Here is a 22956-nt window from a genome sequence, read left to right on the forward strand (position 1 = left end):
GCAATAGCGCTGTTTCTCTCTTTCCCCACGCCTGTCTCGCTCGCTCCGTCTGTCTCCCTCTTCCTCACTTGCTCCGTAGCGCTCCAAATCCGAGCCGAGTTGAGCCAAGCTTAGCCGAGTAGCCCAGAGACGAAGCGTTGGTCCGAGCCGAGCCGAGTGGGACCGATGCGCTGTGCACGGGAACTCTGCGCCTCAATTTCCACGCGTGAGATTTTGGGCGTTTGAAAGGCCCTGCTATACACTATAGACTTTCCTGGTAGAGCTGCCCAGAGTTATGCAGCGGACAGTCGGAGCTCTATGTAGCTCCACTCTAATAACGCGGTCAAATACTGTGGACCTCACGCTCTAGGAGTCACTCTTTAATTAAAGTTCATGTAGGTGAAAATACATTATAGATGAAAAAGAAAAACGTGTGAGGGGAAAGAAATGTCAGTTAATTGAACTTTTAAGAGTTACATTCAGAATGTTAAAATCGTTCACTAGAAGAGTGAATAAAATAAATAAAATCGAGAGGCTAGTGCAGAATATTTGCAAGTTAGACCGTATGAAGTTGTTAGAAAGGTGCATCTTGTACCCAGTTGAAAACTGTTTTCGTGACGGCGCGTGTTCTCCACACACTGCCACCAAGAGCCGATGAATTTCTGCAGTGGTCACGCCTTCTTTCCATGGGAACCAAGTCGTATAGCGCTGTCCCTGACTGTTGCTTTCCATGTTGTCTGTTCCTACGCTGACAGTGTTGTTATGAAATGGCTATGACGAGTGCATTCATTGGCATCTGTGCGTGTACTGTTACCAAACGGTAGAACACGACACTAGTTACACGTCACTACTTTCAAAAGTGAACCATACCTGGACGTACAAAAAATTAAATGTAAAACAATATAGTACGCCCCTCGTAATCTCTGGCCTAGTGAGGAAAGCAATGAGAAACTATCTCGCTTCTCATCACGCCTCGTACATCTCATTATAGCGTCGCCGTCGGCTTAAGCTGTTTCCCTATAACCTTTGATGGTGCTGTTTGAGGATCCAACCAGCCTGAGGGCTGATGACCAGACAGACAGAAATCTATACGAGACTGGCGTATTTGAGCACCTTCAAATTACACCTGGCTGAGTCAGGATCAGACCGCCAAAGTTGAGCTCAAAAGTCCATCGCTGTACCGTCTCAGTTACTCAGCCTAGCCACGGAACTATACAGTATTTTTCACCATATTCAGAATTCGTCCAGAATAGGATTTATACATGTATTTTCCTTAAGAGGGCCATTTTCCTGACTTGCGCTCGCAGTAATCAAATTAATCCAGGAATTCACGTAGGGAACGTGCAGTCATAGAGTGTAAGAACATAATGCCAATCAATCAATCAATCAATCAATCAATCAATCAATCAATCAATCAATCAATCAATCAATCAATCAATCAATCAATCAATCTGCATTTAGGGCGGTAGCCCAAGTGGCAGATTTGCCATCTGTTGTTTACCTGGTATGAAAATGAAAATCTACAGTTTCCAGTCATTCGATCGGGTCAGGAATGGAATGAATGAAGCCCCCATCTAGCGGCGAGGAGCGGAAATTTGCCGGCTGCTGAAGCCTGTCGCACTCCTCTGGTGTTTACCTAGTATTTTCCCTAAGTAATTTCAAAGAATTTGGAAATTTATCGAACTCCTCACTTGGGTAAGTTATTCCAATCCCTAACTCCTCTTCGTATAAACGAATACTTGCCCCAATTTTTCTTCTTGAATTCCAACTTTATCTTCATATTTCCTACTTTTAGAAAGACCACTCAAACTTATTCATCTACTAATGTCATTCCACGCCATCTCTAATATTCTTATCCAAGAGGATATTGCAGCCAGTGAAGTGAACAGGCTCTGTTGTAGATTACCTCCTGACTGACATTAACTTCCATAACGATCTGGCCTTGAAGCAAGAATGGATTAATAGCTCTCTATCGCAGTTGAGGTTTTCTTAGAGGCGATGTAATCCCGATTTTTACGGTTTTTCAGAGACGCTGAGGTGCCGGAATTAGTCCGGTAGGAGTTGTTCTACGTGCCAATAAATCCACCGATACGAGGATGACGTATATGAGCACCTTCAAATACTATCGGATTGAGCTGGGATTGAACCAAAACCGTATGAACTACTCAGCCCGGCAAGTTCAGAGCTAATTATGGTGGATATGGCACACTGTTGTACAAGTGGGAAAAATCCGAAGACCAGACAGAGGTGCCTAAGAGTTGTAAATTTCATTTCACGTTCAAATCCCCCATAAATTGATGATGATAATAATAATAACGTTATTATTGGTTTCACGTTCACTAGCTACTTTTACGGCTTTTTTTGAGATGCCGAAGTATCAGAATGTTTTCCACAAGAGTTCTTTTACGTGCCAGTGAGTTTACCGACACGAGGCTGTCGTATTTGAGCACCTTCAAATAGCACCGGACTGAGCCGAGATCGAGCCCGCCAACTTGAGCTTAAAAGGCCAGCATTTCAACCGCCTTAGCCACTCAGCCCAGCCATTCCATCCAAACCTCACACCTGCTGTAAGAGAAATTCCGTCTTACGTAGTTAGAGTTGACTGGCTGGTTACTTATCACACAAAAAGACATTGACTACTGTCAATACAGTAAATTAAACTTTTAAAATGGTTTTTACTTTGTGTTCGTCGTATGACCGCAATGCATTTCTATTTGTTTTCTTGTAATTACACTTAAATATGGCAGTTGTTGATTTATTTACACTATAGGTATTTACTGTATTATGTCGACTTTCCCTTCTTATTTTGTTCGTAATGTTTTGGTTTTAAAGAATATTTTAGGAAATAATGAAAATGAATTATGTCTTAGGGAAGATTAAATAAATTTCTCTGCATCAAGTAAATAAGGTAGAATCGGAAATACGTAAGAGTTCAGACAGTGTTATATGCTCGTTCTTCACAGCCTCCAAGTGTGAAAATGCGATTCTACAGTAGTTTCTGAAACTTACCTTTACTTCCACGTAGTCCCTCTGGACCTTCTGGTCCCGGATCTCCACGATCGCCTTTGTCTCCCTTGGGACCTATTGCACCTCTTTCTCCTCGCGGTCCAGGAAGCCCCTGAAAAAGTTCAATTGGGTTATGAACATACACTTCTAGAGAGGAATGCATATTACCTAAAATACATTTCTAAGTTTGTTTAACTGTTATTGTCGAAATAACGTGGACATTCCTTTAGTTGTTAGAAAGCTACAGGGTACAGCCTTTTAAAATAAATTCTGCGTATCATCTCCGAATAGTAGTTTTTGCTACAGGACGCTCGAATATCGTTCCAAATGACTGCAGTCTAATTCATTATTGCATGAAAGTAGCCTATCTGCCCTCATGATTGAATGGTTTCATTCACCAATCGGAAAGGTGAAAGATTTGTTATCTAAAGAAAGAAAGAAATTTACTATTTTACAAGGAATCTACACTACTAGAACATGACTTACTTGTATTATCATGTACGAAACTTGAAAATTTGTCAAAATATTTCTAGACAAAAATTAACCAGTCGTCCCATTAAAATTTTGAACAACCCGTTTTGCAAAGATTTTGTCATCGTACGGAAAAATAATACATAATTAGTCAATGAAAGATATTATCCAAAACGCAGCATAAAATAGCTATTCACTGTTAACAAGTCGGATTCAAATAAATGAGCAAATACCGGTGTGATATAGGGAATCCTAATTTGTAGGACGAAAGTGAAGTACATCCAACATGTCAACAGTCCCTATAATGCTGTATAATACAGATGGTACTAACATCGGTCGTGTTGATGGTGCTATCAATGGTCTGTGGCATCGAATTAAACCCTGTAGCACTATGTTTTTGTTTCAATTTTAATAGAACAGTAGCCATTAGAGAGAAATAAAGAATATTCCTGGCCGGGTCTGGAATTTTAAATTGTTAATTCCCTTCGTCCGGGGACCGTATGTTTGTGATTTCCCCAACATCCCAGTAACTCATACACCACACAGAACAGTGCTCTCCACCACAATAACAGGCATTTTCCGATACAAGGCAGATGTCACCCATCGTTATTTTGAAGAAATGCACCACTAGCATTGCCAGACGAAATTATTACTATTATTAAGTTGTTATTATTATTATTATTATTATTATTATTATTATTATTATTATTATTCAAGAAAGTGATTAAACATCCTCATACTCACCGAAGTACCGGGTGCTCCCGCTGGGCCGTTCGCGCCATCTTTTCCTGGAGGTCCTGGGATGCCTGGGATGCTAGTGATGTTGCAGGAGCAGACTCCAGGCGGGCCAGGAGGTCCTATCAGCATTCCGTCGGGCTGCAAAAAATTCAAGAATCTTATGAAATTATCCCACGTAACATCTGAAAAAATTAATCACAAAAATCCAATTATTCGGCTTTGCAGTGGTTGATTTTATCCATATCATCAACTATGTTTTGTTTCTGTTACAAGCAAAATGCAAAGCAAGTTTGTACTTTCACGTAGCTGTTGTATCGCGATTATAGCCTCGAGTTTCTATGTCGCTTATTACATTCTACTAATTTTATACTCGTTGCTTCTTTTAACCAGGGGTATCTTTATTTTTAATCTTGTGTATTTACGTCATCAATGCAATGGTGTCTGGGTTAATGAATGCATTTGTTAGAAGTGTGTTAATATTCGATTATTTGAATGGAGTGAATGTGAAAGTCAACGAGAAACATCCCTAATATTTTCGATATCACCGCCGAGAATAAAAAATTCGTAATCTCTGATGGGAATCAATTACTGTATATGCTTCCTAATGTCTTCTCTGTGTCAATAGGTTGATTTGAATTAAACGATTTCAGTTTATAAAAAGTAGTTCACTTTCATGGACGAGAAGCTCAAGAGAGACTCCCAGTTGTACTTTACCTCTTAGACTGATTCTGATGGTTCGGTCAGCTTCCACTTCGAATGCTAGCGCTGCGCCACGTCCGGAGAGCCATCTACAGTAGTGACGAATGAACGTACCATTTCCACTCTATTATAACGTCTAAATTTGAAAAAGTCATTGTTTAAGGAGCCTTTCTCGTGGACAGTCGAGATTTTCTTCTGACAACGCAGAGCATAGTTCTCTGCGAAACGTTAAGAATTTCACCATATTTCCTTGACACGGCATAAGCCTAAAAGCCTATACAGTATCATAAACAAGTGATGTTATTTAAATTAGTGTTTGGATAAGTCAAATGGCATGTGGGGTGCTCTTGAGATTGAGTACTGGTACAATGGTATCTTGCGGGCCTCATCTTCGAACAACTAACTTTTATACCAATCGTTCACATAATTACATTTCAAACATATCAAAATGTAACTGAATTATCATCCATCAGTTTCTTATAGTCTTTCTTTATTTACCACCGTGAAGCAACTATGCAACGTGGAGTTAATTCCATCAGATATCAAGTGGTATGGCCAACGAAACTGTTTATTAAGTCGCCTTAGTGTACGTACTGGGATGATAAATATAATGTTATTGATTGTACGTCCCATCAACTACCTTTACAGTTTTCATAGACGCCGAGTCCCGGCATTTCCCCGCAGGAGTCCTTTTTTTCATGCCAGTATATCTACTGACAGGAGGTAGGAGTATGTGAGCACCTTCAAATAATATTGGACTAAGCCGGAATCGATCCCACTGACTTGAACTCAGAATGACACCTCTCTACTGTCTGAGCAACTCATCCTAGCGTGCTGTATCAAGAAATATACAGCCGAACTTCGATATCTCGAACCTCTATTACTCGGTTGCACGAATTTCTCGATTTCTCGAAGCAAACATTTCCTCTCTTGAAGCAAAAAATATTCTGTAACTGGAATTTTGTGCAATATTAATTGTGCAATACGGCATTTGTGGTTTATGAGTAACAGTTAACAAGTAAAGAAAGGGTTACTTTTTTTTTTTTTTTTGGCTAGTGGATTTACGTCGCACCAACACAGAAAGGGTTACAGTGATGCTGAGAGCTAATATGACGGGAACCGAAACACTAAAACTTGTAGTGATCGGAAAATCGGCGAAGTCTCGTTCTTTCTCAGTTGTGAATTCATTACCGGTCACGTACAAAAGCAACCCCCGAAGTCGCGGATGACAGGCTCCATTTACGAATCTCAGCTGCGTGATATATTGACTAGAAGTTTTAACGTGAAGGGAGAAAAGGTTAACAATAACAAACAGAAGAGACTAACGGATTTCTTCCAAAGATGTTAACGGAGATATGTTTCTTCCTTCACTACTGTATCCTGTATTCTAAAAAGTTAATATAATAAGGGTTATAATTAAAGTGATGTCGTAAAATAGAGCTTGTATGTATATTTTTAAATACTGTTAAAAATAATGTATTCAGTATAAGGCCCGTAGATACATATTACTCAATTATGTGCTGTAAATGCTCAAAAACGTTATCCTCTATACCTTGAAATTTCGATGACTCGAAATGACTCCCGAGGTTACACATAAGGTTGATGGCGGGTGTGTTGGAAGGCCAATTAATAAGATAAACATGAGAACTCCGTCTCTTACACAGCCGTTTTGCCCCATGGCAAAGCGTATTTTCGTCTGAAAGGATATCATTACCTTTCGGGAAAGAAGTCAACTGACAAGGGGAGGTCGTCATGTGGTTTTCTAGAATAGCGTTCAAGTTATGAAGATTTGTCCTTCATTTAAAATATTTTAGCCTTGTTCGAGCGATTTTACCAGTTGGCCTTACTTTGTTCAAAAGTTAACGTTTAAAATCTACCCTCAAACGTTTGTAGTCTTATTCCTGTATAGGCCTATATTTTCTACTTGTCTCCGTGGTGTAGTCGCTAGCGCATTAACGTAGAGAACTGACAGTTTCGAGTTTGATTTCAACCTTGGTCAGCCCGTTTTTTCTTTTACTGATACATCCCTTATTTTATTTTATTTTTTAAATAATTAATTTGCAGTGTTCTCTTTTGTTTTAGAGCTAATTGAAATTTTTAAATCACTATTCGTTCCTGTAGCTTTGACGTGTCGTAAGTTTTATTCGTTTGGTATTTAAATGCAGCGCAGCTGGCGACGCTAACGCTGTGACACTCTGAATGACGTTTAATTCATAGTTCAGCCCCAGTCAGAATGGAGATTGAGAATGGGTGAAAAAGGATGTACAAAATGACCGAGATTATGGATGTATGTGTGAATGTGTCAGTATACCTCTTAACCGAACGTGGTACACATATGACTATCTAAAAAGAAAAATCTGTGGTTGGGAAGACACCACTAGCATCCTTTGCGGCGGGGTTGAGGAAGCGGTGACCTGTAAAAATAATCGAAAACAATCAATATTTGTGTCGAATCCGTAGTTTTCTGGGTTGCTGAGGTAAGCTGTGACACTCTGAATGCCATTTAATATCATGTTTAGCCTCCGTTAGCACCGTTTTTGAGAAGAGGTGAAAAAGTATACCCAAAATGGCCGAGATTAAGGATTTATGTGTGTATGTTCCAGCGTAGCTCTCAACCAAACTTGGTGCAAGTATGACTTATGAAATGAAAAAGAAATACTGTGGGGCTAGGGCACCACTAGCAGCCCTAGGGGGCGGGGGCGTAAAGGGGTGAAATACAACAACAACAACAACAACAACAATAATAATAACAATAATAATAATAATAATATAAAACGACCAATATTACAGTAGAATTCACAGTTTTTGGGGTCTCTGAGATGTATAATGACACTCCGGATGTCATTTAAGTCCAAGTCATACTCCATAGGCACGGGGGATCAGAAGGGATGAAAAAGAAAATGTCCAAAATTACCGAGATGACTGTTGATTCCAAATTTTTCGGTGTCCCTAGGCTGATTGGTGACAGTCCCAAGGACATCTGGAATCGTGTACATCATATCTATAGCGCGACGGGTAAATATATACAGTTATAACTTACTATTTTTATTATTCGTTTGAGGGGATCAGCGACTTACCAGACAATCTGGGGCGCTACACAAAATATTTTGATGAAAAACTATATCATATCAAATTACATCTTAAAATTATACATATAACCATATTCCTAATTCTACAAACGAGTTCGTAAACTATAAATCAAAGTCGCAATAAAGAAATCTACAAAAATTCTCTTCAAACAGGTAATACAAATCCTAGAAGTAAACATTCAAAAACAGTATCCGAGCACGGCCGGACAACACAGCCAGTGTAAAAATAAAATGCAGAATTTTGTTGCAGTATAACAAATTAGTGCCCGGAATTTCAGGCATGTATTTTGGCTAAAGTAGGCAGGCAAATAAGCACTAAAATTTAGAAAATATGAAGTAAAATACTGGAAATAGGCTTTTTAAAATGACAAAAATGGACACTAATGTAATAAAGAAAGGTTTAATATACTTAATACACATCTGCATCATATTTTAATACTTGATCTTACGGAGCCGGTACAGCATACAGAAACCCTCGTGATCAGTTGGGCTGTGGAATGAAATTTTCAGTGGAGTATTGTGTAATACAAAAATATTGTTCGTTCAAACATTATTTTTATGTAATAAAATTGTTCTCTTTATTGTTAATGCGGTAAATTGTAATTGTAATTTGTTTCCATTAACATGTACATAATAGCAGAAAATACCCATGAAAACACAAAAGAGGCATTTGACTTTCAAACACGCAATGGAGGCTAAAATAGGCAAGAAAGGCAAAATAATTACTAGTCCTACCGTTCCCAAATATACGGAAACTTATTTATTTCTATTTAACACTCCGATAGTCTATATCCTCCAAATAAAAAATACATTTTGTCTAACTTCCGAGATCTAGCAATAACACTTTGTTGGTGAACAAATTGTTTTAAATAAATAAATAAATAAATAAATAAATAAATAAATAAATAAATAAATAAATAAATAAATAAATAAATACACATTCAGCTAATTAATTAACCTATTATAAACACATAACATATTTACACATCCTTTACACGTATCTACAACAAATGGGCGCATTTAGGCATTGAGCTATCGATGATGTCATTAAAAGGCACAAAAGATAAGGCGCTATCCCTGTATCTTACAGTTTTCATAGAGGCATGATCTCACAAGTCGGATGTCTTCAGTTCCTCTCCACTGTTAATGGAATTCTGCTTACTGTATGCTCGCTCTTTAATTTATATTTCCATAGAAACTTCAAGAAAATTAAGACCCTTGGACAGTTATCAAGATAGTAGGACTCGTATCACTGCAGATATCTATGTGACGTATTCTTACACTCTGTACCAGAATATAAGAAGAATGTTTGTCATACTTACCAGGTGAGGTCTAAATCCTTTCTGCAGGGACAGAATGCGGACAGAAATAGAAAGAATGGTAAGCGATTATGAACATTGATGCAAAGGTCACAGAAAATATGCCTTACCCTAGAATAATGTACCTACATAATTACATTAAGGGCTTAAATATAGTTAGAATAATATGTCCACGAAATAATTCAAAGACAAAATGTTATAATTTATTCAACGAAAACTGTCTGACGCGGTAAAAATCTCAGTCATTACAAGGTAGTTATATTATTGAACATTTTGTCAGAAGTAGACGTTGATATAACGTTAATAATTAAAACATGCAGAGTATCTCAAAATTTCTCGAGCTTCCTTGAAGCGGGGACGTAAAAAAGCTTGATAAGGAATAATATAATGTAGACTATGTGTCATTAAGAACTTAACATGTAAGACTACTGCACGTGGCAGTATTTTACTCTAAAGTTGCGAACCTTAATAATAATAATAATAATAATAATAATAATAATAATAATAATAATAATAATAATAATAATAATAATAATAATAATAATATAGCTTCAGCTACCGTGGTCAGGCATTTTGATCTGACGCCATCTGGGCTACCTGCGTCTATATTTCGATCTTCCGTCCTACTCTACCAGATGACAGAGAAATCAGATCATTGTTAGGTGATCTATGGCTGATATTTAATCAAATTTGTCGGATGAACACCAAATGCATCACCAGAGATCGCTGACATCGTACGACAATGAATTGTCAAATGTACTTATTTCCGCCCTTCAGAAATACGACTCCATTTGCCGGGTTTCAACCCGCGATCTTGGACTCTGCAGGCTGGGATTCAAACACTTATCCAGACAATGTAAATGGCTAAGACATTATTTTTGGTTTTTTGAATATATTCACTAATCAGTTCTTTGAGTTAAATGAGCGGCAGTGTAGGTTGCTTCTCCTTTTGCTCTTTCACTCATATAGATAGGGGATTGGAGAAGTGCTGTAATGATCTTAGAAAAAGGGCCTAGCAGGCGTTTACCTGGATATTAAATGGGAATTAATGGAAAACAAACTATCCCATGAGAAACCGTGGATGTAATTTGTATCCATTATTTTCTGTCAGGGACTACTATTCGGCCTTTGCTCAATCGCACTTCAGCATATGAGTGGTTATTTGTTATTTAGAGAATAACATCAGTCGAAGCTCATTACTTAAAACGCGAAGTATCAGTAATGATACGGTGTCACCAGTTAATACGGATTCTACTTCATTTTAATTTCCAGTTCCTTGAACTAACTTTACTTCCTAAATATATTCCGAAGTTAATACCAGTATACGGTACTTGAACACGAAGCGGGAGAAACGCTTCATGTAGACTCTCGGTGAAGAAAAGAAACAGATGCTGTCATCTAGTAACATAGTATGAAACACGAAGCGGGAGAAACGCTTCATGTGGACTCTCGGTGAAGAAAAGAAACTGATGCTGTCATCTAGTAGCATAGTATGAAACCACGAAACAGAAAAGCAATCCGAGTTATATGACTGTTGAACTAGACAAAAAAAAAGTGACTAATTGGTGACTACATGTCTGGAAAACAGATCTCAGAGAATTCGTGTAAGCTTTATCTGATCCTGTAATGATGAAGAGGGTGTTCCGCAAGGCAGCATTACTGGACCTTTATATTTTATTATATATAATATTAGTAAAGAACAGGAAGATTGATGATTGAGGTCTTTGAGGTTTAACAAAGTCGTTGTAAGAATTAATTGGTACGTTAGTTTTCGATTATGGTAAACCCATATCAGTATGGCATGAAGAATATTTCACGTTTTCTTCAATATCGTTTGAGTTATATTTGAGAAATTTTCGAATATTTTAACCATCAGTGTATCTGAATTTATCACCTAAACACCCCCGAATTGTATTTCTTACAAGCAACAGTCATTTCTAGACGAGAGGGAAAGAGAGAGAGAGAGAGAATAATAAGAAACAAAAGTCATCTTGTAACTCTAGTGCCACTAACGGAATATTTCATCATCAAAACGTACTCGAGAAATTCTGAAACACCATAAATATTATTTTGTATTCTGTATTCATAAAATTGATTCTGGTACTATAAATGTAATTTGCTTTTGAATATCCAAACGAGTGGATGAAATGGTCGTACCACGTCATCTCCGAAAGTTGAGATAAAATCTTCGAAGTCGGGATAAGGTGTTCCCGGAGGTCCTGGAGGTCCTTGAGGGCCTGGTGGTCCAGGAGGACCATCCGCACCACGTATTATTTGTCCTGGCATTCCCTTTAGGAGGTCAAGCATAATGAGAGACAGAAGAAGAGAGTCCATGTTATCAGACAAGTAAAATATAACGATGGAAAGTAATCTTTTAAATGTTGATTGGTGAGGAAGAGGTAAAACATTTAAAGACTTACCTTTGGTCCTCGCTCGCCTTTCTCGCCCTTAGGACCGCGTGGAAACAAATCTGCAAAAGGGATCGAAAATATTAGTTCACAAGTTCAGTTAAAATTATCTGTTTGTGCTAGTGGTGGTAGTAATGATGACTTTTATGAACAATTTGCTTTACGTCGCACCGACACAGATAGGTCTTACGGCGACGATGGGATAGGAAATGACTAGCAGTGGGAAGGAAGCGACTGTGGCCTTAATTAAGGTACAACCCCAGCATTTGCCTGGTGTGAAAATGGAAAACCACGTAATGATGATGACTGTTGTCTTAAGGACACATGGACTAGTAATCTACATGTTTTAAGGTCCGTTTCGTAGGTCAGTTAATGTGTGTTTCAAGGCTGCCAAATTTTACTCACACTGTGATATTAACTACGTGCATAATGACCACAACTATCACCCTTAGTTTATCAACAGGCATGTACACTTAAAGAATCAAATGTCTGCCAGAACTTTAGGCACGATTTTTATGGAAGATTTTACTTTATGAGTCATAATTATTCTTGTGAAAGTTAATGATACTAGTACCTACAGCAAATATCTTTCAGGTGTATAAAAAATATTTTACCCTATTAAAATGGGACCTCAAAATATATTTACTAAAAAATTGGAAAATGGTTAGTGCCATGTAATCTATATACATAAAATGACAGTTTTGTCTGTACATTGCTCAGAATTGAAAAAGAATGGTATTTCCGTGTCGGTCACGTCCACAGTAACATGGAAATGCAACTTTTAATTTTCCGTAATTTCTCTCTATCTGTCTGTCTGTCTGCATGCATGCATGTATGTACGCGAAGGAACGGCTGAAGAGAATTGCATGAAAATCGGTATTTAAAGTCGGGGAATAAGTCACTACAATCTAGGCCATAAATAATTTTATTTACGTTGAGTGTAATGGTTAGTTTAGGGGAAGGCCTGAAATTTAATTCTCAAATGTTTATGTAATTATTAGTGGTCCTATCGATAAATACTACATAACTAAAGTTATAAAGTTTTAAATTTCCGATCATTTATATCTTATAGATTTTTACCTTACTGGCTATGATAACAGATATTCATGAATTTGGATTTTTGTTGCTAAGTCCATGTCAATGCCGAGGCACGAGAAAATATGTAGACAGAATTTAATGAAAATTAGCATTTAAAGTTGGGTAATAAGGAACTGCAGTCTACGCTATTAAGTACTTTTATTCACCTTAGTTGAAATGGTAGTTTAGGGGATGGCACCTAAAATTTAATTTTTAATTACCTATATTATTAGTCCTCTCGAAAAGTAGTACATAACAAACGTTGTAGAGAATACAATTTCCAATCATTTGCCTTATTCAGTTTTACCGTACTGACTATAAGACTGGTGGTGATGGTGATTATTGTTTTAAGAGGAAGTACAACTAGGCATCCATTCTCTATATAACACTAATCAGAGAGAAAAAAATGGAATGGGTCCGACACTTCGAAGAACGAAGTTATCGGCCTAAGAAAGACAAGGGCCACGAAGTGCGTAAATGTGAAGGACTCTCTAGGCCTCCATACGTAATTCTGTCGGGCTCAGAAAAGGCAAGTCTTGGCCCAGTGAGGTCGTATAGGATAGATGAAAGTGAAGAACCTGGCACAAGTAAGTGGAAGCAATGCTAGGACTCAGCTAAGGGCCCCGTGTTCGCTAACCCACCCTCCGAAGTTCAGAACCTCTGGGGCCATATTTAGTTGCCCTCTTACGACAGGTAAGGGATATCGTGGGTGTTTTTCTACCGCCCCCATCCACAAGGGGACGACTATAATAAGATAATTCATGAAGTTAGACTTTAGTTGCTTTGTCCATGTCAACACCAAGCATTGCTAACAAGGAAATATTGTTCAATCGAATTAACTGGCGATGGATTTTGTCATGATTGTCTTAAGGTGTATAAACGCTGGTCAACGGTCCATATCGGCAAGGGAAATTGTGAAGATGATTATAAAGATGAGAAAAATCGTAAAGGAATGATCGCTTGAATAAGACAAGAGCTCATTACGAAAGTCTATCTCATAGTCGGAAGAAAACTGTTATATATGTGAAGGCCTACAATACAGAACGTTCATAAAATTGATCAACAAAAACATTACATTGAGCATTGTTTGTTGTGATGTGCATTGTCGGTTCTTTGTGTCTTCTGCTGCCAATCATCTCCAATAGATAGGATTACTGCTGGGTACCGAATATAACAGCCTGCCTGAATAATGGCGGGAATTATCTGAAGAGTTTGATCTCTCTCTTCTTTAGCGTACCATTCCTCTGTTTCATAAATTTTCTGATACTACTGGTACGTAACACACTGGCTAATAACAGCATTCCAGCTATTCTCTACTTTGAGGCACTGATTTGAATGAGCAGTGTGCACGCTTAATTGAAAAATGTCAGAGGAGCGTTCACGGCTGTCTGCGGCCTGGTCATTCCAGCTCTGGAACTTTGGACTGTTCGTTAAAAGTGAGAAAATGTGCGGTTTTTCATTTGATCGAGTATTTAATATGATAGCATCACTTTAAATCGCGACATTCCTACTAAAGTCATTGTAATGAATTATGTTTACTTCAGTTGGGAGAACCACAAAGACAATCTTTCTGATAATTCCGTAGCGAAGCACGGGTACATAAGCTAGTACATAATATTTTTAGGAAAATATACCTTTTTTTCTTTTTCTATTAGACCTGACATAGGAGCAGTTCTGTACGCAGTGCCTGCATGGTGCGAGACTGGAATTGTATGCACAGTGCTTGCATTAGAACCGGTTGACAGCAGAGGTATTACAGACTATTACAAAAGTCTAAATACAGTACTATCACAAAATAAATAAATAAATAAATAAATAAATAAATAAATCGGAAGTTGCTTCGACAAAAAAAATTAAATTTTTAGATTTTTTGAACAATTTAAGCATCTTTACTTGGAAAATGAATGTACTATAAGAAATTAGTAAAATAAATACGACCGAGCTCGATAGCTGCAGTCGCTTAAGTGCGGCCAGTATCCAGTATTCGGGAGATAGTAGGTTCGAACCCCACTGTCGGCAGCCCTGAAAATGGTTTTCCGTGGTTTCCCATTTTCATACCAGGCAAATGCTGGGGCTGTACCTTAAATAAGGCCACGGCCGCTTCCTTCCCACTCCTAACTCTTTCCTGTCCCATCGTCGCCGTAAGACCTGTGTGTGTCGGTGCGACGTAAAACAACTACCAAAAATAAATAAATAAATAAATAAATAAATACGTGACACAATGAAATACTTCTTTGAAAAATTAATATTTGCTTTTCATACATCCTTACTTCCTCTTTTAACCATCAAATAAATATCGCAGGATGTTTCTTTTTAAACTATGGTATTGTAGACTCTTCTAAGAATTTAGGTACCGGGCGAGTTGGCCGTGCGCGTAGAGGTGCGCGTAGAGGCGCGCGGCTGTGAGCTTGCATCCGGGAGATAGTAGGTTCGAATCCCACTATCGGCAGCCCTGAAGATGGTTTTCCGTGGTTTCCCATTTTCACACCAGGCAAATGCTGGGGCTGTACCTTAATTAAGGCCACGGCCGCTTCCTTCCAACTCCTAGGCCTTTCCTATCCCATCGTCGCCATAAGACCTATCTGTGTCGGTGCGACGTAAAGCCCCTAGCAAAAAAAAAAAAAAAGAATTTAGGTATATTTGCTATAAACTAAATATTAACGACATTTACAAATAGGTAATGATCAAACTAACTCCTTTCCTGAAAATGAACATTTTTACACACTTAGTTCCTAATAATGATTAGTCTCTCCCAATTTGGAACGAGTTTTTAGCTGCAAGCTATACACACATCTATTGCAGCTGTACTGTTACGAAATTCATTCACTAATGCTTCACGTTCGCTTCCTATGGTATCCCCCTGCTGACTTATTGTGGTATGTCTTATAATTCTAGGACGATGACCTTGATGTTAGATCCCTTATAAAAACCATCATCATCATCATCATCATCATCATCATCTTATAATGCCGCTCTAAATGATGTTTCCTGACAGCAACAACAATGTTTTCCACAAATAAAACACTGTGCTCCAAAAACAAATATTTTACTCCCCATAAAGGATTGAATTAAGACCTGGAGCGCCGTTTATTACTTGTACTAGCTGCACTGCAACTGAGACGAACTGAAGGTAGTGCACCGACTGCTTGCCCTACGCGCTCCGCGTGCGTTTGTACTCACTTGCCCATCTCTGTTTTAGGCGGATAAAGAAGTGTAGCGAGTTTGAAATGTAATGCTAGCTGTCATCTGAGGGGGAGTAAAAATGGTATCAATATAATTAAATAGCCATTTAAAGTACAAAAGTATATTTTGTTGAGGTAAAACACACATTTTATATATTTTTAGATTTAGATTTTTTGCGGAGTGTGGTCTAGTGCAAGTCTTTCGAGTTGACGACCTGTAGGCCACCTGAGCGTCTGAGGTTTGAGGTCTACCTAAGATGAAGTCCAATGCTAAGACGGCACATACACCAAACCCCGAGCCAGAGAAATTAACCAATGAAAGTTACGATCCCGGATCTAGCCAGAAATCGAACCCAGAACCCTTGTACTGAAGGCCAGCATGCCAACTGTTTAGCCACGGAGAGGGATAGAAAATTTTCTTGTACTGAAGAAAGTGAAAACAGAAATATAAGTTTTTGTTAACTTTTTCATGTCCAGGTTAAAATAAACCGAAGGAGGGAGAGAAGAGTCTCAACTAGTCAAGAATTTAGTAGTATCATCTAGAGAGAGAAAAGGGTAATGAAGTCCGACTCATTGGCTGAATGGTCAGCGTTGATGCCCTCGGTTCAGAGGGTCCCGGGTTTAATTCCCGGCCGGGTCGGGGATTTCAATCGCATGTGATTAATTTTTCTGGCTCGGAGACTGGGTATTTGTGTTTTCCCAACACTTTCCTCTTCATATTCAGACAACACACTACACCACCAACCACTACAAATACACGCAATAGTGATTACATTCCTCCACATAGGGGTGGCGTCGTGAAGGGCATCCGGCCATAACACAGGGGCAAATCCATATGTGCTAGACAGTTCGCACCCGCGACCCCAATGATGTGGGAAATGCTGTAGAAAAAGAAGACGAAGAGAAAAGGTAATGAAATATTTCCCAGGCCTCGCAAACCTAAAGCGGTCAGGGTAGAAAATTCGAGGATGACAGTTTGTGAAAGGAGAAAGCCTAACACAACTAAGAAGAAGCAATGTGATTCTGTGGTCACCGCTTCATGTCTCGTAAGTTACAAGGCTTATTTGAACATGGGAACCCTAAATATGATGGGGTAGTTTTACTGTTGAGCAGAGAGAGTAAATGTTACAATAAACTCAACTTTCGCATGGTAACAGGTAATTAAAAACATTGGATTTACCTTCCATCCCTGGTGGAATAGGTGGGGGCATAGGGGGTGGGCCACTACTGCTGCCATCTCCACTGGAACCTGTATCCTCGTCCACCTGCAATCAAAGAAATACAACATAATCAGCGAAAATCTGTAAGAGACTAAGATAAAATAACCTAGTATTCGCAATTAGAAATATTATTCTGTATGCAAGTAGCGGATAATACGGACATTGGATTAACCACAAAACACTTGTTACAGAGAATTCATGGAAAACGTTAATATAATCTACGGATTGCATCCAAAAATGAAATGCTAGTTGCTTTACGTCGCACTGACACAGATACAGTAGGTCTTATGGCGACGATGGGACAGGAAAGGGCTAGGAGTGGGAAGGAAGGTTCAAGATTGTGCTAGTGATACCAAAGAATTCTCCGTTGTATATGTGCTGAGGGTCAGTATCTTTCCCACAACAGTATCACATACCGATTTTCGCAGGCGTAACATCATACATTATGAGCAACTTCCTCACATTTTTATCCGTAAATATTGCGTCAGATTTTTTTGCTAGTGGCTTTACGTCGCTCCGACACAGATAGGTCTTATTTCGACGATGGGATAGGAAAGGCCCAGGAGATGGAAGGAAGCGGCCTTGGCCGTAATTAAGGTACAGCCCCAGCATTTGCCTGGTGTGAAAATGGGAAACCACGGAAAACCATTTTCAGGGCTGCCGACAGTGGGGTTCGAACCTACTATCTCCCGAATACTGGATACGGCCGCACTTAAGCGACTGCAGCTATCGAGCTCGGTAAAAATTGAAATGATAACAGCATAACATCTTCTACTCATCCTATAATAAGAATAGCAACTCCTGTTTTCCCTTAGACTTTCCGTTTTCAGACTTACCATCAACCGTAATGTGTGTTAACTGCATCATTTTCGAAAAGTAGCAAATCAGTTTTCGAACAAGCCTGAAGTGTTTGGAGGTGTGGAATATAATGCATTGCGCTTTCCATAACCTCAACACTAAGTAGGAGAGAAGTGCCGGGAGTGTCCGAGGACAAGTTCGGCTCGCCAGATGGAGGTATTTCGATTTGACTCCCGTAGGCGACCTGCGCGTCGTGATGAGGATGAAATGAAGATGAAGACGACACAGATATCCAGCCCCCGTGCCAGCGAAATTATCGAATTAAGGTTAAAATCCCCGACCCTGTCGGGAACCGAACCCGGGACCAAAGGCCAGCATGCTAATCATTTAGCCATGGAGCCGGACAGTAGGACAGAATAGTTAGACCTTCCATCCCGACAGTCTTTGTCCGGAGGAAGTAACCCGGTATTCATTTCTGGTGTCAGCTACAGAGCCATGTTCCTGTCCAATATAATAGAAGTTCGTTTATAATTTTTTTCCACTTCCTGACGGTGAATCGGACCCATATCTTTGTCACTCCACCTGGGGAGCCTCCTATTTTCATGAAGTACTAGTGTGAAAATGATATGAAGTTAAGAATGATTTTTCTCAGACTACCTGCACACTATAGCTAGACATTATCGATAAAGAGAAGAGGTGGATTTGCTGCGATATTTTTAGCTGAGTATGCTAACATTTTATTTATGAGAATGTTATTCGTTTGAATTGGAATTCTTGCTTATGGTTAGGAACAACGAGAGTAAAACTGAACCGGGCGAGTTTGCCGTGCGGTTAGAGGTGCGCGGCTGTGAGCTTGCATCCGCGAGTTACTGGGTTCAAATCCCACTGCCGGCAGCCCTGAAGATGATTTTCTGTGTTTTCCCATTTTCACACCAGGAAAATGCTGGGGCTGTACCTTAATTACGGCTGCGGCCGCTTCCTTCCATCTCCTAGGCCTTTCCTATCCCATCGTCGAAATAAGACCTATCTGTGTCGGAGCGACGTAAAGCCACTAGAAAAAAAAGAAAAACTTACGGATTTACGGATAAAAATTGTGAAGAAGAAGTTGCTCATAATGTATGATGTTACGCCTGCGAAAATCGGTATGTGATACTGTTGTGGGAAAGATACTGACCCGCAGCACGTATACAACGGAGAATTCTTTGGTATCACTAGCACAATCTTGAACCTTATATGACAGAACCTTCTCGGCCAAGGTTCTGAGCTGAAGTATTTCACATAGCGGATTTTGCAGGCTCAACGACGATGTGTAACCAGGGAAAACTGACGCAATATGTACGGTTCATAATGTGAGGAATACGTTATGCATAATATTATATTACCAGAGAAGTTATACCAAAATTATTGGAGTGACTACCGAGGAACCTACCTCTCTTCGAGGTCGCAAAAGAACAATATCATTAAGTCCGTTGTAAAGGCCATAGAACAATAATTCGTATGCGCAGTATTAGCTGCATATAGAAAGCCTTGTCTACAGTAAAACGATGTATAGGTAATCTTTGGATGGGACGAAAAGCATCTGCTTCTGAATAGGAAGGTGATCTATAGCAGATATGGCTTACATTTCAAAAAACAGGCTATCGTCAGAGGACACAAAATGTAATGTACCATGAACAGCGAATGACCACTAGGGATAGCGAGCCTACCTCTTACCGGGAGGCCCTCGGTTCGATTCCCAGCCAAGCCAGTGGGCTTTAGATGAAGTTTTCACCACAGATTAATCCAATTCAGGGATTAAAGTTTCGTCTTTATTCAAGTCGTCCTCAGCCAACAAATGCAACAGAAAAATATACTAAGTTTTTGTTACATATACAATATTTAATCTTACGAACTAGGAGTATACCTTCGTTAAATCATCAAAATCATAAAATGAAAAAAAAGAATACCTTCTTCAGATTGAAGGTTTGACGTCAACACAAGGTACTGACAAAGGAAAATAGTCTGGCGGAAGTAAAGAAAAATAGTCTGGCGGAAGTAAGTAAGTAACTGTACAATTTATTGGTTATGACCCAGTTTGTTCACTTATAAATTTTTATTGGTTATTGTGTATCAATTTGTGGTAAAAACTACATCCAGAACTTAACCATAATGAGTAAATAGCACAACATCTCTGTTACAACCATTAAACATTATACCAGCATCTTAGGGCTGCTTCGTTGTACCTAAGAAAAATTCAGGAGCTCTCTAACGGTGAGACAGTGGTCCCGGTCTAGAATAAGAATAACGGCCAAGGGGATTCATCTGGCTGACCACGTGTTACCTCATAATCCGCAGGCCTTCGTTCCGAACAGTGGTTGCTTGTTAGACCAAAGCCATCAGGAACAACTTAAAATATGACTCCATCGGAATCAAAAGTGAACTCCTTCAGCAATAGCATATGTATAATAAATTATGGAAAACACATACGGAAGCAATACGGTATACAATAATCGTCCTGGATAGTTTACCACGCCTAAGGAATTCAATTTTTATTTATATAGATTGACATTTGTAATCAGTTCAGTGACTTGTTCTTCATTCAGTGTTCATGATGAAATTTAGAAGTACGTTTTGATAATTTTGTAACCTCTGCCGACGACTATTTTGTCAAATAAGCATCTCAGATGACATTGTACTAGTCAGATCTAAGTTCAGAAAATTAGTCGACAATCACCACTTCACACACCATCCAAACACTACCACCAACAAAACCTGGTCACCGGGTGAGTTGGGCGTGCGGTCAGGGGCACGCGGCTGTGAGTTTGCATCCGGGAGATAGTGGGTTCGAATCCCACTGCCGGCAGCCCTGAAAATGGTTTTCTGTGGTTTCCAATTTTTACACTAGGCGAATGCTGGGGCTGTACCTTAATTAAGGCCACGGCCGATTCCTTCCAACTCCTAGGCCTTTGCTATCCTATCGCCGCCATAAGACTTATCTGTGTCGGTGAGACGTAAAGCAACTTGCAAAAAAAAAAAAAAAAAAATCCTGGTCAGAAGATCGCAAGAAAAGCCACAGCGAGAAGTTGGAAGAGGTTTTGGGTGAAGGAAAAGTCAACGACATCATCTAAATAAGTTCAATCGCACCCCTTAGTCGGACATAACGGAAGAAATACAATAATAATAATAATAATAATAATAATAATAATAATAATAATAATAATAATAATAATAATAATAATAATAATAAGGATAAGTGGCTAACATCTAATGACACAAGGTGACTTTCCCGCTTCTGATTTTTATGAAAGTTAGTATGTGTGCATTTAGTTATGAATAACAACCACGAAGTAGTTTGCTTTGGATATCTTTTTATCTCAAGTAATTGAAAGAAGAACTCTGATTTCTCCCCAGGCAACCTGGAAGTTCCTTGTGGTAAAATGTAAGACAGCTTTAATGAAACTTTAACAATAACGATTATTTAATGTTTTACAAGTTGCTTTACGTCGCACCGACACAGATAGGTTTTATGGCGACGATGGGATAGGAAGGGCTAGAAATGGGAAGGAAGGGGCCGTGGCCTTAATTAAGGTAGAGTCCCTACATTTTCCTGGTGTGAAAATGGGAAACCACGGTAAACCATCTTCAGGGCTACGGATAGTGGGGTTCCTACCCACTATCTCCCGAATGCAAGCTCTCAGCTGCGCGCCCCTAACCGCACGGACAACTCGCTCGATAAAACGAATTTAAAAGTAATAGGGAATTTCATGTTAATGTAGATGAAGAACACAATGTCCGATGTACAGTTTATGATAGCACAAGGAACACAGCGTGAAACCATTTGAATTACAGTTATCAATACTGCAGCATCCTAATACGTGAAAATTAATGTCTAGAACATTTGAATAACGAAGGCATAGCGGAGGATCATTTAGAGTTCTTTCAAAGTTATCAGGACAAGGAACTGGCAAAGTATCCAGAACACGCGGAGAAACTAATGAAGTACATTTCACACTGCTTTGTTCTCGACAGAAACACGAGGCTTTATATTTTCAGTTATAAAATCTCAACTACATTTTTCTGCAGATGACCTTATTGCACTATACTATTCAATTGTCATTGGAATTGTGCCAGAGCGTTCGGAAGAGTAGACTTTAAGTAGAATGTCTCGCTGAGCTTTGATCTCTGTTCGGCTCTTTCGTCCTTTCCTCACGTACTTTCAGGTCGTATCCTCGCCAGGTCACGCCGCTGGTGACTGAACCCTGAAAGGGCTGCGGGTGGTAGAGCAGAGCATGTACAGAATATCCTAGTAGCTCTTATCTGAGAGCGTGTTTGTGAACACTTGGACGATTGCCCTTGGGTCGAATTTCATTATCATTATCCTACCTAAGTTAGGTTACGTATACACTGCGGGAGCTGAACGCTCCAGTGGCAATTGAATCCTCTCTTGTGGAGTATTCCAGCATGCGCTATTTGGACTCATTGTTGTGGATTGTAAACTGTGTAGCCAGATATACTAGTGCAGAATTCTGTTAATACCGCACCAATCAGAACGGATATTGAACAAATGTATTTTGAGAGTGTCGTTCTGGCTCCGTGATTTCAATTCCCTGCGAAATAGAGGATTTCTTGCAACCTAGAAATGACTGCGTTAGAATGGTGAATCATTTTCCAATAACATTGTGGCGAACCTTTTAATTATCGATATTGTAACAGTTTATGAATTTAGATTATTTATTTTGCCTGATAAATTTAAGGCCACTAGGCCCTCTCTTCAATCTAACCAGAAAATGCAAGATTTACAAGTACAAAATTTAAGAAATAAATTATCATCTTCCTGGCCTTTTCCCGAATTATCTGTGGTCGTATAGTATGGACTAAACACACTTTTGCGGCTGTATGCCCTTTCTGACGCCAAACCGATGTGGAGGAACGCATTATCTATTGTATGTTTCTGTGATGGTTGGTAGTATAATGAGTTGTATATGACTGAA

General features: G+C 39.1%; 1 protein-coding gene across 1 annotated transcript in view; it reads right to left on the bottom strand.

Moving 5' to 3' along the window:
- The window catches only part of LOC136856947 (collagen alpha-1(XVIII) chain), a 622397-nt gene that overhangs the window by 112307 nt on the left and 487134 nt on the right, over positions 1 to 22956 (bottom strand). The window contains exons 4-7 of the mRNA XM_067135237.2: positions 17149 to 17233; positions 11722 to 11771; positions 4201 to 4332; positions 2989 to 3097 (exon numbers count right to left, since the gene is read on the bottom strand). Coding sequence (XP_066991338.2) covers positions 2989 to 3097; positions 4201 to 4332; positions 11722 to 11771; positions 17149 to 17233 — 376 coding nt within the window. The remainder of the gene's footprint in view (positions 1 to 2988; positions 3098 to 4200; positions 4333 to 11721; positions 11772 to 17148; positions 17234 to 22956) is intronic.

Source organism: Anabrus simplex, chromosome 1 (assembly GCF_040414725.1).
Source record: "Anabrus simplex isolate iqAnaSimp1 chromosome 1, ASM4041472v1, whole genome shotgun sequence".
Taxonomy (NCBI): domain Eukaryota; kingdom Metazoa; phylum Arthropoda; class Insecta; order Orthoptera; family Tettigoniidae; genus Anabrus; species Anabrus simplex.